Source organism: Pteropus alecto, unplaced genomic scaffold (genome assembly GCF_000325575.1).
Source record: "Pteropus alecto unplaced genomic scaffold, ASM32557v1 scaffold44, whole genome shotgun sequence".
Taxonomy (NCBI): Eukaryota; Metazoa; Chordata; class Mammalia; order Chiroptera; family Pteropodidae; genus Pteropus; species Pteropus alecto.
This window is the reverse complement of record NW_006436812.1, coordinates 3,345,009-3,360,977: the sequence shown is the minus strand read 5'-3', so window position 1 is coordinate 3,360,977 and position 15,969 is coordinate 3,345,009. Positions and strand designations below refer to the sequence as shown.

Genomic DNA, 15,969 nt, shown 5'->3' with positions numbered 1-15,969 from the left:
GGTATGGTGGGAAAGAACTCAGGATTTGGAGTCAGATTAAAATTTGGCTCTGCTCTTGCATCTCTGATCTCTAGCTCCTCACTGTCTAAGGGGAACATATCTCAAAGGGCTGCTGATAAAGACACATGGAAGAATGGGTAAACAAAGTGGCATATTCGTATGATGGAATACTACTCAGCAATAAGCAGAAGGAACAGTCGATACACATAACACACGAACCAATCTCAAATACGCTGTGCTAACAGCCAGTCTCAAAAGACTAACTACTGTATGATTCCATTCATATGACTTTCCGGAAAAAATAAAGAGTTGGAGGACAGATCAGCACTACCAGGAGTTAGAGGTAGGGGGACCGCAAAGGGACAGCAAGAGGAAATTTGGGGATGATGGATCTGTTCTGCATCTTGACTGGTAGATATATGACTGTATTTATCAAAACTCACGGACCTGAACATCAAATGAATGAATTTTACTGTAAGTTTTTTAAGCAAATAAATTTTGAAAAAATTGAGAGCCCCTCGCACAAAAACTGGAATGTGACTGATGTTCAGCAAATGTTAACTGACTAGGAATCTACCTATGCATTCCTTGAAAGTAGGAGAGATGGGGGGTGGATTTTATAAATTTGTGGGGTGACACTTTCCCTGAGATAGGACAACACCAGGATGACAAGTCTATGATTATGAGAGTCCATTATTCTGGGAATGCTACACAAATCAAGGCAAAGTCATTAGCTTCCTAGCAGAACTTTTAAGTCCAGGAGTGACATTTGTCTCCTATTGTACTCTGGGTGGGAAAGAACAAAGAAGCAAGCGTAGAAAAGGGAGAGAAAGAAAACAAAGAAGGTTCACATCCTGTTTAGATGGCTTAAAGGAACCACAGTGATTCACAGATGCCACTTGACCTCAGTCTCTACTAAAGAATGTCACCCAGGCCCAGGTGACAGCCAAGATGGCCAAACAATAAACTGCCAATTTGGGGGACAAAAAAATTGTAGGCTCTTTGCAAGAGTATCCATACATGTGATGGGGTCTGCTGGCAACAAAGTTTAGAACAAAGCCCTACTTCCTGGAATTACTGCCTTTCGCACTGGCAGGGCTTGAAATCAAGCAGCGCTCACCTCACAGGTGAGAACCCTTACCTGCACAGTTCAGGCCCACAGAGCCTGGATAAGAAGCCAAATAAACTCAGTGTCAGTTCAGAGCCCCCTTTCAATACACTCCTCAAGCCTTCTGTGGGTGTGTCTCTTCTGCTAATGCCTCCTGGGGTGGGGCCTGTGTTATCTCTCCTTCCATTGGATGCTCACAAGTCTGACACTCTGCAGACTGCCGGGGGACAATCAGAATCAGACCCCAGCTCAAGGAGTTTAAGGAGAGAGAACTTGGATGCCACAGGACCATAAAGCTACTGTTAATTTCTTTTCACATTGCCACACGCCAGACATTCTACAATGATGGGGTATTCGTTATGCATAACATGATTATATTTGTATGTTTGTATAAAATGTCTTTTGAAATATCGCTTCCAGTAATTTATCTCCAGGAAGTAGCACTGGGAAATAGGACCTTTTAATTTTTACTCTACCTTTTGGTTCAGTCCTTTCCGTAAAATACCTTCTGTAAAATATCCGTTATTTTAAAACTAAACAAAAAAATTAACTTAAAAAATATGACGTCGGTGACAGACCGCCACGCCCACAGGGAAGAGTTCTGTAAAAGCCCCAGGGCACTCATTCCCCCCGACGCCCGACCCCTGGCGCGAGGGCCTTTCACGGGGCCGGGGTATCTCGAACTCGTTCTCAGGCTCTGGGGAGAGTCCCAGTAGGGAAACCCGAGCAACCTACAGCACTGACGTCCCTTGAAGCCACCTCCCAGTAATTCTACATGGCACGTGGTTTTATCGTCCCAGCTCCACAGGTGCAGAGCGGAAGCTCAGAGTCATAAACTCACACAGCAAGCAAAAGGCAGAGCTGGGACGCTCCGCTACAGGCCGCACAGGTGGACAGCAGGTGCCAGCACCAGGCCGGGCCGCTGCAGAACATACCTGCGCTGTGTCCAGTCCCGGTTCGCCCTCAGGCCGCCGCTGCCGCCGCCACCAATCCCCGCTCGCCACCGCGCTCCCTCGGCCAGGCCCGCTTTCTGCCACACTCAACCCGGCACACTCCGCGCGGCCGCCGCAGCGCCTGGACCCCACGGCCCGGCTCCCGCCCCGGAAGTGGTTGCGGGAGGCGCGGAGCACGCTGGGACGCTCTCAGGCCCGCGGGGCAGCTCTCGACACTGTGTAACTCACCCGTCCCGCACCCGGCCCTTCCGGTCACCTCTCCCGGCTCTCTGTGTGACGTCCGTAGCACCCAATGAGCAGGAAGAGCTTGCCTGCCCCGCCCCTCTACTGACCAGGAGAACCAATCCCGTTGCAAGAGAGGCGGGACGCGCCAAGTCCCGAAAGAGGCGCAGGGGGCGGAGATCGAAAGCGGTCGGCAGTCCAGTAAAGTAAGACTCTGCTGAGGGAGATTCCGAAGGCGGTGACAGCCTCAGTAGTTGCCCCGCGGCCCAAGGAGGCAAACACGAACCGAGGGACGTGCTGGAGACTGTTTATAGCCCTGTCGGGACCGTGCAAGGAGGGGAGGCGGAGGCAGAAGCCTGAGGTGAGGGGCCTCAAGCCTGCCGTAGCTGCGGAGATAAATGTCAGGAGTTGAACAAGACAAGGAGAACAGGGGCTGGGGGTTGCGTGGGAGGACGAGCGATGGGTTTTTCTGTTTCTGAACTTTAGAATTTAAAAGCCTGACCCGGGAGGCCGTTGGCGTCTAGTTGTCATAACAACCGCCACACGAGGGACAAGGGGCGGGGCTTTGGGTAGGGCTAACGGGCTACAGCCAAGAAACGGTCTTGGAAGCAGAGTCAGGATTCGGAGGAGACTAGAGCTGCGGGTTCCGGTAACATTTGGCTTAACCCGCGTCTGCGGGATGAGCCGAGCTTCTTATCTTGACGTTCAGGACTCTTCATGATATGGTTCGTTTTCACTGCATAGTCCAGCAACTGACACTTTTTCTCTACCCCCTGCCCCCCACTTTAAACAATTCGGCAGTTTTCACTCTGAGCCAGTGTGCATGTTCCTCCCGCAGCCTGTAGTGCCTTTCCTTCCCTTATTACCTTGTCCGCCTGAAGAACTTATCAGGATCTCTGGTAGCCCCCTTCACCTACCTGATTCTGTTGTCCTCTGATCTGTCCTTCTTTTTTCTTTTTTTTTTTTTAGGACTCTTTCTATGTCTTTAAACTTGTTATTTTTCTTTGGCTTCTACTTATGTTTGACAAACAGACATACATCTTTTTAAATAGTAATCCGCTTGTTTTACGTCCCCACCCTGCTGTTCTCAGGTCAGGGTGCACCAGTCTCCTGTCCCCACTCCCATAAGCACAGCAGCAGCAAGAAACACCTACCCCCGACCCCCACCCCGCTTCCCGCCACACACACTTCCATCTCCTGTTACTACCTTGATGGGGGCCCTGACGCAGAGTGATAGCCATCCCGGGCTGGAGCAGGAGTGTTCTCTTCCCATTTTATAGGCACAGCTGCCTCTCAGGCTGCAAGGATTCTCCAGGCACTGGCTCTGAAGTACAGTCATCCCACATTCCTAAAGCCCCCTTGATCCTTGAAGGACCCGGCCTTTTAGATTCTGGGATACAAAAGGGGGGCGGGTGCAATGCCTGGATATAAGAGGTTAATTTGAGTGGCAACTCCAAAAAAAGATCTGGGGACTGCAAAATGTCTAGTTTATTCCTCTGTAAGGGGGCAGTAAAGGATAGTGGAGCTTGAAATCCCCTCTAACTTTGATACAAATTCTGTCTTTGCAATTTACTAATAACTTCTCTGAGCCCATAGAATGTAGATAGCAATATGTGTTATATAGGACATATACATATGTAGTTTATATATATCTATATCATATACATGTATCATTCTATATATCATATATCTATGGACATATATCATTCTATATCAATACATTTAGCTATATAATATCATCATATACATAGTATATATCTGCAGGCTGCATACATCATTACACACACACACACACATACACACACACGCATGCGCACACACAGAGTGCAGGGCACAGTGCCTAGCACTCAGTAACAGGAACCTTCAGCACCAAAGGGAAATGGGATGGGAAGTCTGAGTCGGTATTCACCCTCCATGGGATGGTAGATGCTTTAAAAAGGCAGCCCCCCAGCTCTTGACCCTTGGCCCCTGGCCCCTGGCCCCTCACCCTGCATCCTCCACAGAAATCCTTGGATGATGGCATACTGAGAAAGTTCCTCTGAGCCTGAGCACTCATGGCATCCCAAGACAAAGATGTGGGGCCCTCACTGCCCTCCTCCTGGGCCTCCCAGATGGGGTCCTGGAACACCATCCTCCAGACTGTCAGGGAGCAGCTCCCATCTCTGGACTCAGATTCTTCCTCGGTAAGCAAGCACCTTCTTCCCAGTCCTAGGCCCTGACTGCCCTTCCTTCTCATGACAAACATGATGCTGACTCACAGACAGCTTTGGAGCTTCTCAGCTCTGTGTTCATCATGATCTCTGTTTTTATTCTCTGAATACATTTATTGGTGCTCAGCATCCTCCTGGGCCATACCAGTGACCTCAAACTACAACTAGAGAATTCCTCCAAGGGCTAATCTCAATGCATTGAAATAGAAGCCACTCTTGGAGGAGGTCCTGGCCATGTCCTGGCCCTACAGAGTCCAGAACAGCACCACAGAAGAGCAGGAAAAGCAGGGGCTTCAGCATCAAGCAGACTTGGGTCCCCATTCCCACTAAGTTGCTAACTTACATGTAACCTGTGAGCAGTTGCCATACCTGGGTCAGCCTCAGTGTCCTTGTTGCAAAATACAGATAGTTATTACTGGCACAAATTTGGGATTCTGTATGTAAAAAGCGTGACCCAGAGTAGGTGCTCAATTAATAGAGTTAACAAAATCCTCCATATCCTGGCATTTTTATGTTCTGGCAAACATCCCAAGGATGCTTTATGGAGGACTATAACAAACAGAGAGGTACATCATATAAGAATTAAGGACCAAGATTCCACATTGCCCAGGGTTCAAATCCCAGCTCTGATGTAAATTGTTGTAAGAACTAAATGATCTACATTAGAGCACAGTGCTTGGGACATGGTAAATGTATAATACATAGTAATTTTGTTATTGATCACATGCATTCATTCAACAAACATTTAAGGAGCCTACTCAGCCTCTTCAAGGACCAGGACCCTTTTGTAACATTATATACTCTGGTGTGCCCCAACTTACCATGATAGCAATTATGTTTCTAGTTTCTACCAACTAAGAGAATATTGGGTGACAAAAGTGACTCCGAATTCTGGTTTAAATGAACTCAACCACCTTCTCCATGTAGTGTAAATTAGACATGTAAGGTGTGACAGTGACCCTATGTACAGAGCAAGGTAGGCAATGCACCAGGCAGAAACTCCTCATCAGTGGGTGCCAAATACACAGGTTGGAGCCAAGTATTTAGAGAAAGGGCAAGGGTTTTAGAAGTAACACATCAGGTTTGGGTCCTACCTGGGGCACCTGCCAAGATGAAACAGCAGAGCTTCCTGGATCTCAGGGAGTATCCATTGCGCAGCGAGGCTACAGATGGGAGCAGATAACAACATGACCCCAGTGCCTTTTCATATCTGCAGTCTCATTTGCACTCATCTTCAGACTATCCCTGTGAGGTGTGCTGGTGACCAGAAGCAAGAAACCAAGGCTCCCTGTCATTAAGTGATGGTTCAAGGTCATGGAGGAGGGGGAGGGATGGACTCTGCTCTTCCAGCTCCCACCTTGGTTTCCAGTTCATTCAGCACCAGGCATTAACTGAGCACCTGTGTATGCAAAGTCTTAAGGGTATTAGGTACACACAGAACCAGGAGCCCTGGATCTCACCTCCACGAGGTGGTGCTGGTAAGCCAAGTTCTAAATCAGTGGCAGAAACCAGCTCAGGGCAAGCTAACCTACCCCCTACTACTTTCAGAGCTAATCTACCCTCACTACTCCCCAGTAGCTGGGTGGGGTGAGGCAGGGCAGGGTAGGCGGGGCCTGAGGCCCGAGGCCCAAGGCCCACCTGGCTCTGGCCATTGCCATGTAATCCTTAAGATATCTTGTCCGTCCACAGTCAGACTGCGGGGAAGAGGAGCTGTTCATCTTCCAACGAAATCAAACCTCCCTGATTCCAGACTTGTCAGAGGAGCTGGCTGAAGACTCTGATGGAGCCTGGGTCCCTACGGCCTATGAGTCTCCTAAGGTCTGTGGGAGGCAGGTTCTGGGGACCTGTGATGCTGGGACCCTGTGGGCAAAATGGGGTGTGGAAGTGAGTGGATGTCCATGGCTCTCACTGAACCCTTAACAGCATTATGGGTCAAAGAGGTTAAAATCCCTGGTGCAGCATTTCTGCACACTCAGGCCTTTCTCCAGGTACAGCCCAAGGAGATCAGACATCAAACATCTACCCGCCTGGTGCACAGCACTCTCCCAGGAGCCCAGCATACTTAGGACCCCGGCGGAGACTGACTTTCTGATTTAGGCCCCACTATTCCACTTGATCCCCAGCCACACTCAGTTCTCAGTGCAAGAACTAATGCAGGGTCATCTTATAGAGCCAGGGCATGTTCTCTCCCTATCACCATGACAGAAGTTACCCACTCACTCAGTCATGCCTAGAAGTATGTCTGAAAGAACTCCAAACAGGAGAAATTCCCAGGGCTGCCAAGCCCCCCTGGTTAGACATCATTCAGGTAGAATGATGTCCATGTGACTTTATTTTGTCTTCTTCATTTCTACAATTCTTCTGGATTACTTATTTTTCAATCTGAGATGAGAAAGTTTGTACTAACCCTTGAGGACAGAGCTGTGGGCTTGCTCTGAAGTCAAAGGGCCTGGGATTCATCATGTCCACCCCTTAATAGCTATATGGCCTATTCACTGTGGCCAAAAGGTGGAAGCAACCCAAGTGTCCACCAGCAAACAAAATGAGTCAACAAAATGTGGTCTAGCCATACAGCGGAATATTATTCAGTCCACAAAAAGGAATGCTACAATGTGATAAAACATCTCGGAAAGACTAAGCTTAGTGAAAGGGCACAAAAGGACAGATAGTGTATGGTTCCACTTCTACGAAATAGCTAGAAAAGGCAAGTTCATAGAGACGGAAAATATATTAGAGTTTACCAGGGGTTGGGTGGCAGGGGGAGGTACAGAGTTTCTGTTTGGGGGACTAAAGAGCTTTGGAAACGGACAGTGGCGATGGATGCACAGCATTATGAATGTACATTTAGAAATGGTTAACATGGCAAAGTTTATGTTATACACACATTTTACCACAATTAAAAAAACCTTCCCGGTTTTGAGGCTGCTAACTGAGGACACCTCTTTTCCCGTGTAGCCGCTTGCGGTGCCTGTGGAGTTTGCAGCAGGAGCCTGGGGTGAATGGAATGCAATGACGAAGGAAGGAAGGGACCCTGGCCAGTCCTTGGATAGCCGTGGTGAGAGCAGCTCTCTTTTTAGGAAGCCTGAGGAGATTCCTACGTGGCAGGAAGGTGACCATGGGGGCATGGCCATCAACACCAAAGGATCCTCAAGTCCTCCCTGGGAGCCACAAGGAGAAGCCACCCTCTGTCTTCAGGAAGGAGACCGGAGGACAGAGCCCCCAAGTGCCGCCTCTCAGTCTCAGGAGGGCTCAGACTCTGCCAACCAGAGAGCTCTCCGAAGGGAGAGAAGGAAGATGATTGAGAAAGACCTACTCCATAAAGTCACCTGGGGTCCCCGGAACCCCGACTGCAGTGACCAAAGTCAAGGGAAGAAGATGTCCTGTGAAGCTACAGTGGCAAGTCCAAGACCAGGAACACCACCACAGGGTCCCCAGGAAGGCTTGCCAGTGCTCTCCCTCCAGGTAGGCAGCTCCCTGCCCTTTGAGTCCTTGGGGCGTGCCCTGCACATGGTCCCTAGCTAGTCCTCTACAGGCAAACTTGAGGGCTGGCCCAGTATACCTGTCTTAGTCTGTGGCCACTGCAATAACAAAATCCCATAGACCGAGTAGCTTAAATAACAAATTCATTTCTCACCGTTCTGGAGACTGAAAGTCCAAGATCAAGACGCTGGTACGTTTGGTGTCTGGTGAGGGCCCACCATCCTCTCTGTGTCCTCACTCTGTGGAAGGGGCTGGGGACTCTATAGGGCCTGTTTTATAAGGGCGCTAGTTTCATTCATGAGGCTCCCCGCTCACGAGCTAATCACCTCCTAAAAGCACCACCTCCAAACCCCATCACATTAGAGGTCAAGATTCCAACATGTGACTTTGGAAGGGGCACAGACATTCAGTCTACAGCAGCGACCTTATGCCCATGGTCCCCAGTCCACTAGAAGGCAGGCCACCGTACCAGATTCAGTGGCTATATAGGCCTGGCAGGCAGACTGTCCTCAGGTAGAGTTAATGAGAACAAGTAAGCGCAAGGAGACTCCAGCCTTCTTTAAAAAAATAAAAGAATGCTAATCCCAAGCATATTTATAAAGACACACAACTGCATATAAGATAGAGAACAGACTCTCAAAGCATAACTCTCAAATGTTAAAGCACTCATTCTCAAACAGTGAGCTCCTTTTACTGTTGGATTTAGCTCATGAATGAGGGAACCAGCAGGATGACAAAACGGGTTCAAAGATATTATGAGAAACTAGAATTTGTAAGACACTGGGGAAAAAGACATGAACACCAAGATAAAATTGCTACATTCAGTGCAAAACCAGGCAACGTCCTTCAGGGCCACAGAACTGTTACCTATGGGGGTGTCTTCTCTACTGGACAAAAAAGAAAACCATTACATCTTCTCAGGTTTACCAAGTTCCAAAACAGGTGGGCCCTGGTCAGTCGTGCAAACCAACCACCCCTAGAAAGGTGGGCTAATTAGAAAGGCTCCAGCGTGACATTGAAAGGTCATACAATTCTCTTTTTGGCCTTTAAATAAATTTTTAGTAATTTTCTTAACAATTTAGAGAAAACTGGCATCAAGGTGACAGATCATTTTCAGTGATTCCATCCATTCTTATCAATTCTGTACTTTCCTTTCTGTTTGCCCCTAAACGCCTTTATTTTCACTCGCCTACAGGGCTGCAAGGAGCTGAAAGGTCATAGATAAGAAACATTAATTCCTGGTTAACTTCCCTTCTCCAGTCACACCCACACTGCCCCCACAGCACTCTCTTCCAAGTCTTCCAGTTTTCAGCACCTGCCTGGAACAATCTATTTCTTAAGAGAGTAAGACTTTTTAACCTCCTGTTTTAAACCTATAAGAACCTGAATAGTTTTTCAGTTACACTGGCTTTCCTCCAGGTCAAACAATGCCTTTGGCCAGAAGCAGAAGTACTGCCCAAAAAAGGTATAGGAAGTACAGACCCCAGGTAGCTCATTCTGCAACCCTCAAAGGGTGAGTGAGTGAGCCTGTCAGCAAGCGTGGCCATGGCCCCAAACCCTGATTCTTACCCCACAGCATCCTCTGACAGCCTCCTTTGGTCACAGCAACTGTGCTTCTGGGACCCTGCAACGGCCTCACAATCACCACTTTAATCATTTCAGCAACTTGAAGAGTGGGATTTGGATCACATCCTTGAGAGTCTGGCAGGACAAGAAGACAAAGATGACAGAGGAGACAGAGCAACTGGAACGGTGTGGTGGGCAGCTGACCGCCTCCAGGGCCAAGGTCTGACCTTGAACGCCAGAGCCCAAGTGCATCCCCACAAGTAGCTCCTCCCAGGGCCTCTCAATAAAATAGGACCATGTGCTGGGGACCATCAGCCCTGCAGCCCACCATGCCCTCTCTGATGCTCAGCCCTAACTGTCCTGAACATTCACGTGCCAGTCCTTGAAAGACTTCATTCATTCACTCACTCATTCACTCACTCCATTCATTCACTCATTTATTCATTATATATGTGACTGCCTGCTATCTGCCAGGCATGCACCAGGCCCTAGGGAGGGCCTTCTGCCCTCAACCCTCACCTTTTCCTCCTCCCTACCTCCTCAAGCCTCTCTCTCTTTTTCTGAGAACAAAGTATCCTGCCTTTCATAGCTCCTAACCACAATCCTGTTTCCCCTGCCTCCGGTTTAAAGCCAGGGATGTGATTACTGTCACTGCACTTGTGGCCTTGCTCTAGGCAATTTTGTAAATGAAACAAAAGCTCCTATCCCCTCCCAGCCTGGCCCAAAAAGGTGAGTGGGGGCAAGTCTGAAGCAAAAGAGCCAGAACATGCATTCTGGCCTCCAGTTTCAGAGCTGAAGTCTCTGCCAGGGGCTGATGGCCCCATGCTGTTTTTAACAGGGATTTGTTTGTAATTTAACCCCTGATAGCAGGGTGTGGAGAAACCTACCCTCCTATAAGGCTGGGCAGGGGTGGGGGGCTGTAACTGCTGTAATTCAAAAAGAAGGGCAATGTGGCAGAATCTGTTTTCTATTTTAAAGGGATATAAGCCTTTGATTAAGCTATTCCACTTCTAAAATCTACCCTAACATGTACACACCCAGGCGGATAAAAATATGTATCCAAGAATCTTCCTATCTGTTGCAGCATTGTTTACAATTGTGAGAAACTGTAAACCCATATTCAGTATTCAATAAGAGTCTAGCTAAATCAGTTACACCACAGAACACACTGTGCTCTATGGAGGAATCTATCTATATACTAACACAGAAAGACATATTCAGTGAAAAAAATCTACAGAGGATGATCCCATTGATCTTTAAAAAAAAAAGTGAACACAGAGAACTCTTAATTGTGGTTCCCTCTGACAAGTGGGACTCGGGAATGAGAAAGTGGGATAAACTGTCATTAAGAAGTCACCTCTACTTCACAAGGCTCTAATACAACTCCCACTCATAAAGATATGGCTTCCAGCCATGCTGAGTGGAGGTGGGGTATCGAAGGGGTGGGGCGGGGGCCTCCACTGGCCTCACTTCTCCATGTACGAGCCCCGCCCCCACAACCAGTGTCATCTACATGGGAGGTCAGGCCACTCTAAGTCAAGCAGAGACTGCATCCCCACTAAGAAGCGTCTCCTGCTTTCCTGTCAGATCACACCAAGCAGAGTGCCCAGGACAAGCTTATGGAACGACTCACCCTCCTGTGTGCCACGCAGTCTAGAACCTCTTTCTCTGCCTGGAAAATGCCTGCTGACACGTCCCAGGACACCAAACAGCGAGAGGCTGGAAACAGGTGGGACTTCTTGCCAGCCATGGCCCAGTCCTCTCTAGAACAGGCCCATGGCCTTGCAGTATTTATTAGTCCTACTATGGGTGGGGCACTCTGTGTTTTTCTCATCTCAAGAATCTGATCAGGTGGTACAATTATCTCCATTTTATAAATGGAGAAACTGAAGCTCAGAGAGGTGGATTTGCCCAGGCCATATGAAGCAGAGCTGGGACCCAAGCCCCAAAACACCTGCTCTTTCTCCTACCCCATGAGAACCCTCCCTTCACCATCCATATGGCCTCCCCAAGAGTAGGGCCCTGCCCCTCTGGTCACCATTGATTGGGTCAGCCCTGGGCATCTGATCCCAGCCAGGCCAATCAGAGCTTTTCCCTGGGAATTTCTACTCTCCCGTGTCTCTGGGTAGGGGTGGGAGGGTGGAGAAAGGCCAGCTGTGATGAGAAAGAGTGAAGCTGTAGGGGCAGAGGTAGAGACAGAGCTTTGGGGTCCCTTAAGGCTCAGCTGTACCCCTGCTCTTCCCACACTTTGGTAGTTCTACTCTCTAGAATCTGAGAGCCAATGAATTTCCTTCTCGCTTGAGCTAGTTGTGGTGGCTTCTAATCCTGGCAACCCGAAGTGTCTAACAGAAATATCTAGACTTACACTGGCTACATGTGGCTACTGAACCCTTGAAATGTGGCTAGTGCAACTGAGGAACTGAATTTTTAATTTTATTGTATTAATTTAATTTTAATTAGCTTAAATGTAAATTTCAATAGCTGCTTGTAGCAAGTGGCTACCATGATGAAAAGTACAGGCATAGAACATTTTAATCGTCACAGAAAGTTCGATTGGATGGCGCTGGCCTAAATCTTGAGGTTTGTTCTGAAGAGTAAAAGAGCGAATGCATTGATGGGGCCTACCTCTGTGCCCGACACACAGTGGGTACTACTCAGTCAGTGGCAGCCATGAGCCCAGTGCAGGTCACACACAACCACTAAGAAGTGACTCAGCACCTCTGCTCTTCTCATCTCAGACGTGCTTTGACAGAGCTGGGCTTCCAGGCTGAGCTGGGCCAGTGTTGGCTAAGGAACCCAGTGAAGCCTCCTACCACCTTCATTGACCTGAGGCCCACGGAGCCATCAGACCAGCAGTCATTGGAAAGGTACAGGGAGTGGTGACAGCCCCAAAGCAAACCCACTGCTTTGCAGATGCCACATTGGCCTAGAGAGGAACAGGAACTCTGACAGACAGGAGGACTCAGATGTGGGCAAATCCTGGGAGCACTGCTAAGTTGAGAAGTGCTTTTAGCTGGGAGCTGAGCCTGGCCAACAGTCTCACTTGGTCAGCAGGCTCTCTGAGTAGGGACGGGGGAAGCAAGAGCAGACAGTAATCTTTCTCCTGAAGAGATCTAAGTAAACAATCTAGGTGGGTTATGTTGCCCTGGGGTGCGACCCTCCACCACTGGGCTTTGGCTGTCCTACCCATCCTCCTGCCTTGGGTCACCAGGGAGGCCTGGGCACTCCAAGTCCCTGGTGATAGGCTGGCTTGGCTGGAGTGGACTGGGGCACGTCCACCGAACCATGGCAAACTCTCCTCCAGCTCTAGCTCCAGCTCCAACTCCAGCTCCAGCTCCAGCTCCTCTGACAGCGAGGAGGCAGAGGAAGAGGAAACAGTGGCTCTGAGAAACCAGCAGGGCCCAGGGGGGTACGGTAACTGCTCGAGGCTCTGCCTGGGGCTGCTCCCTGTCTGCTTTCTGCATAAGCCTTGGCCTGGCCCATTTAACATTTATGCTTTTAGTTCTCTGCCTTGCATCCAAAGGGCTAGCACATGAGAGATGGGAGCGGGGTGGGGTAGGGGGAGGTCTCAGCCCCTGGCAGAGGCCCATGGGGGAGCCCAGCATCGTCTCAGCCTGGACTGCTGTCCCTGGACATTACCAAGGACACTTTATCCTGCTCTTCAGAAAAAATTAGTACATTTTCTTTCTGTAAAATAGCTTCCCAAATTAATTCTGCTTCCGATTACTGATGGTACTAGAAGTGAAGAGGAACTGTAGGGATGGAGTAAAGTGATGGTTGTTAGCCAGAAATGAAAAGCTTGGGTGAATTAAGACATGAAATGTCAAACACAGAGAAGGCTCAAGTCTCTGACGTGGGGAGGCCATGCTGTGGTCATGGGGTGAGTTAGAATCATATGCTGTGGCAGTGTCCATCATCTTTGGAATTGCAAAGCTTGCAGATCCTACCCTTTGGGAATGTCAGAGTTTAATGTAATTTTTCTCCTAATGGAGTCTGTGATTAGGCATTATAGGGAAAAAAAGGGAAGAAAAACGTGGGTTGAGAAGGGTCATACAGGTTTCATCCCAGAAGCCTTTAACATGCTGACATGCATTCTGACTCAGCAAGGGCAAAAGCTGCAATCATTACTGATTTAGCATCTCAAGAACCAGGGAACACGCTTCTGAAAGCACTCTGGCTTTTGTGTGTTTGTGTCCTGTTGCAGTGGGAGAGCAGTGGGAGAGCACTGGGAGGTTTGGCCTCCACTTGGCATTGATTGACGTTGCTTCTCTCGTGTCACAGGGACTGTACTGGGAAAAGTCGGCTTCTCCAGCAGCTCAGGGCATTTCGGAAGGGGATGGCTCAGCCCCAGCTGCCCGCCAGTGAGGGTCCCAACAGCCAGAAGGCTCAGGCCCCTGAAGATACAGCTGGATCCAGGACTGGGAGGAAACAAAACCTAACTCTTTGGACTAAAGCAGAACGCCCAGGCCAGACCCTCAGGAAGAAGTCTCAGGGCTCTGGGGGACCCTTTTGTACCAGCGACAGCCAGGGAGGTCCTGGTGCCTCCTCTGGGTCAACTGTAGATGCCTCTGGGATGAGATAAGAGAAGGTTAGCAAGATGGTGTGACTCTCCAATGACGCACCCAGGCCATTAGCAGCAACCAAGGACCCTCAGCTGTGGATCCATCACCTAACCCTCTGTTAGAATTCAGTCAAACATTTATATCATTTACATGCACTTAGAGCACAAAGATGCCAGCACAAACTTGTACCTACAGCGATACAACTCAAGTGGCCCCAATACTCCGAATAGGCCTGGAAGGAAAAGCCTGTGAAGACAGTGGTTTTGTTCTGATCGTGGGAATGTGAGGCTTTTCATCTTTGTCCATTTCAGCGTTTGTTTCCTTTAATGTGCATCTGTTATTTCTGTCATACAGGGTCTTTTTTAAAACTATAAAATTTAAGTAAAACATTTAGAGAAATGTTTTAAAAAAGACTTTGGCCTAATTTCCTGGGTCCCTGGACACTTGCTATCTTGTGTACTTAAATTAACACAGCACACATACACATGCTCACACACAACTTTTGATCGAAATTTGATTTTTTTCTTTAACCAAGACACAAAGACATACGTATGTTCTCAGTTCCTTCCAAACTAAGGGTGGAGGTGACCTTTAAATATAGAGAATACTGAATGTTCTCAGACCTGAAACTGTCCCCATTTCACAAAGTCATCCTTGTGGATAACCAGCAAGAGCTGGGGGCCCACAGGAGGTGCTCCCGTCTCTCTCACCCCATTACTCCACAAACATTATCCCCCACCCCACCCCCATTTTCACAGGGTGCTTTTATAACTGTTGTTCTCAGCCCTGCTGCTCTCAACAGGTTGAAGCCCTTATCTGTGGCACCTCTGTCCTCTCCCCAGCTTGTTTCCAACATTCTGCTTCTCAGTCTCAGGCCCCTCCTTCCTGCCTGCCCCATGGGAAGAACAGAAAAATCACCTGGGGTCCTCCCATGCTGTAGGCTTAGGCATTCCAGCAGGGTCTTTGGCATTTGGGTGCGTGTTCCAGCACGCAGGTGGGGTCACCACTGGCTGCCATGCAAAGAAGATAGGTAAGGGTCTCTTCCTATCCAGCCCTGCACCAGGCAAGACAGGCCCTACATGGCCTCAGCCAGCCACAGGCAACCAAGACCCAGGCCACGGGTTCCACTTGCCCTGATCACAGGAGCCCCACCACCAGCCCCCACTTCCAACAATGAAGGGTGTTTCATTAGAAGCCAGACGAAAGAGGGGTTTCCGCCAAGGCCACAGGAGGCCCAAGGGTGGCCTTTCTGCAGAGAATGCAGCCAGACTGCTGTCACTTGGGGTCCCTAGGCCGTCCCACCTGCAGAGGCCCCTCACCCTCAGTTCTGGGGCACGTGTAACATGGTCAGGGCTCAGGCGCTGGGCAGGGCAGCCCAAATGTGGCACACCACCTGTGCTGCCAGACTAGCTGTCAAGAGCAAAGACCTTGTTTTTTTTCCCTTTAATCCCATTTCCCCCATCTCTACCCCTCTTAACACCAGTAAGTTCATTTAGGATGATGCACAGTGACATAATATAAACTTTGTTTCAAGTTAAATGCTGTGAATTACTGTCTATCAAAGCAAGCCAGAAGGAATCGAGGCAGTGGGAGTTCTGACCTGGATTGAGAAAGCCTGTTCTGTCACCTGGACAAGGTGCTTAAGACTGTCAGGGCCTCAGTTTCCCCATCTATAAAAACAATCACAAAAAGTCCTACGTCATAGAACTGCATGAGAGAACATGGAACAGGCACTTGGTGGGCCCAGCTGTTGGGCCAGGAAGAGGGCAGCCGCTTCCAGAAACAGCCTGGACCTGAAAAGTGAGCCTGGGGGCTCACAGTTGCATGGGGAAGGCAGGTGGTCGGCAATGCTGGCACCACTGGATCTG

The 15,969-nt window shown here is 49.1% G+C and overlaps 2 protein-coding genes across 6 annotated transcripts in view; one reads left to right on the top strand and one right to left on the bottom strand.

Annotated features, from left to right (window-relative positions):
- ANKS3 (ankyrin repeat and sterile alpha motif domain containing 3) overlaps window positions 1–2,287 on the bottom strand; it is a 29,020-nt gene extending 26,733 nt beyond the window's left edge. For 2 of the 5 annotated variants that reach the window (XM_025048234.1, XM_015591181.2), the window contains exon 1: window positions 2,044–2,286. The gene's annotated coding sequence lies outside the window, so the exon portion shown is untranslated. Of the gene's footprint in view, window positions 1–2,043 lie in introns of all 5 variants that reach the window. The other 3 variants (XM_006913855.3, XM_025048236.1, XM_025048235.1) reach the window with 2 other exon arrangements.
- Window positions 2,288–2,426: 139 nt separating this feature from the next.
- On the top strand, window positions 2,427–14,514 carry CUNH16orf71 (chromosome unknown C16orf71 homolog). The gene is given in 10 exon segments (XM_006914178.3): window positions 2,427–2,644; window positions 4,287–4,466; window positions 6,183–6,311; window positions 7,449–7,955; window positions 9,636–9,759; window positions 11,127–11,268; window positions 12,278–12,406; window positions 12,844–12,948; window positions 13,821–13,991; window positions 13,993–14,514. Coding segments are annotated over 9 exon segments (1,545 nt in total). The 5' UTR covers window positions 2,427–2,644; window positions 4,287–4,337; the 3' UTR covers window positions 14,102–14,514.
- Window positions 14,515–15,969: the final 1,455 nt, after the last annotated feature.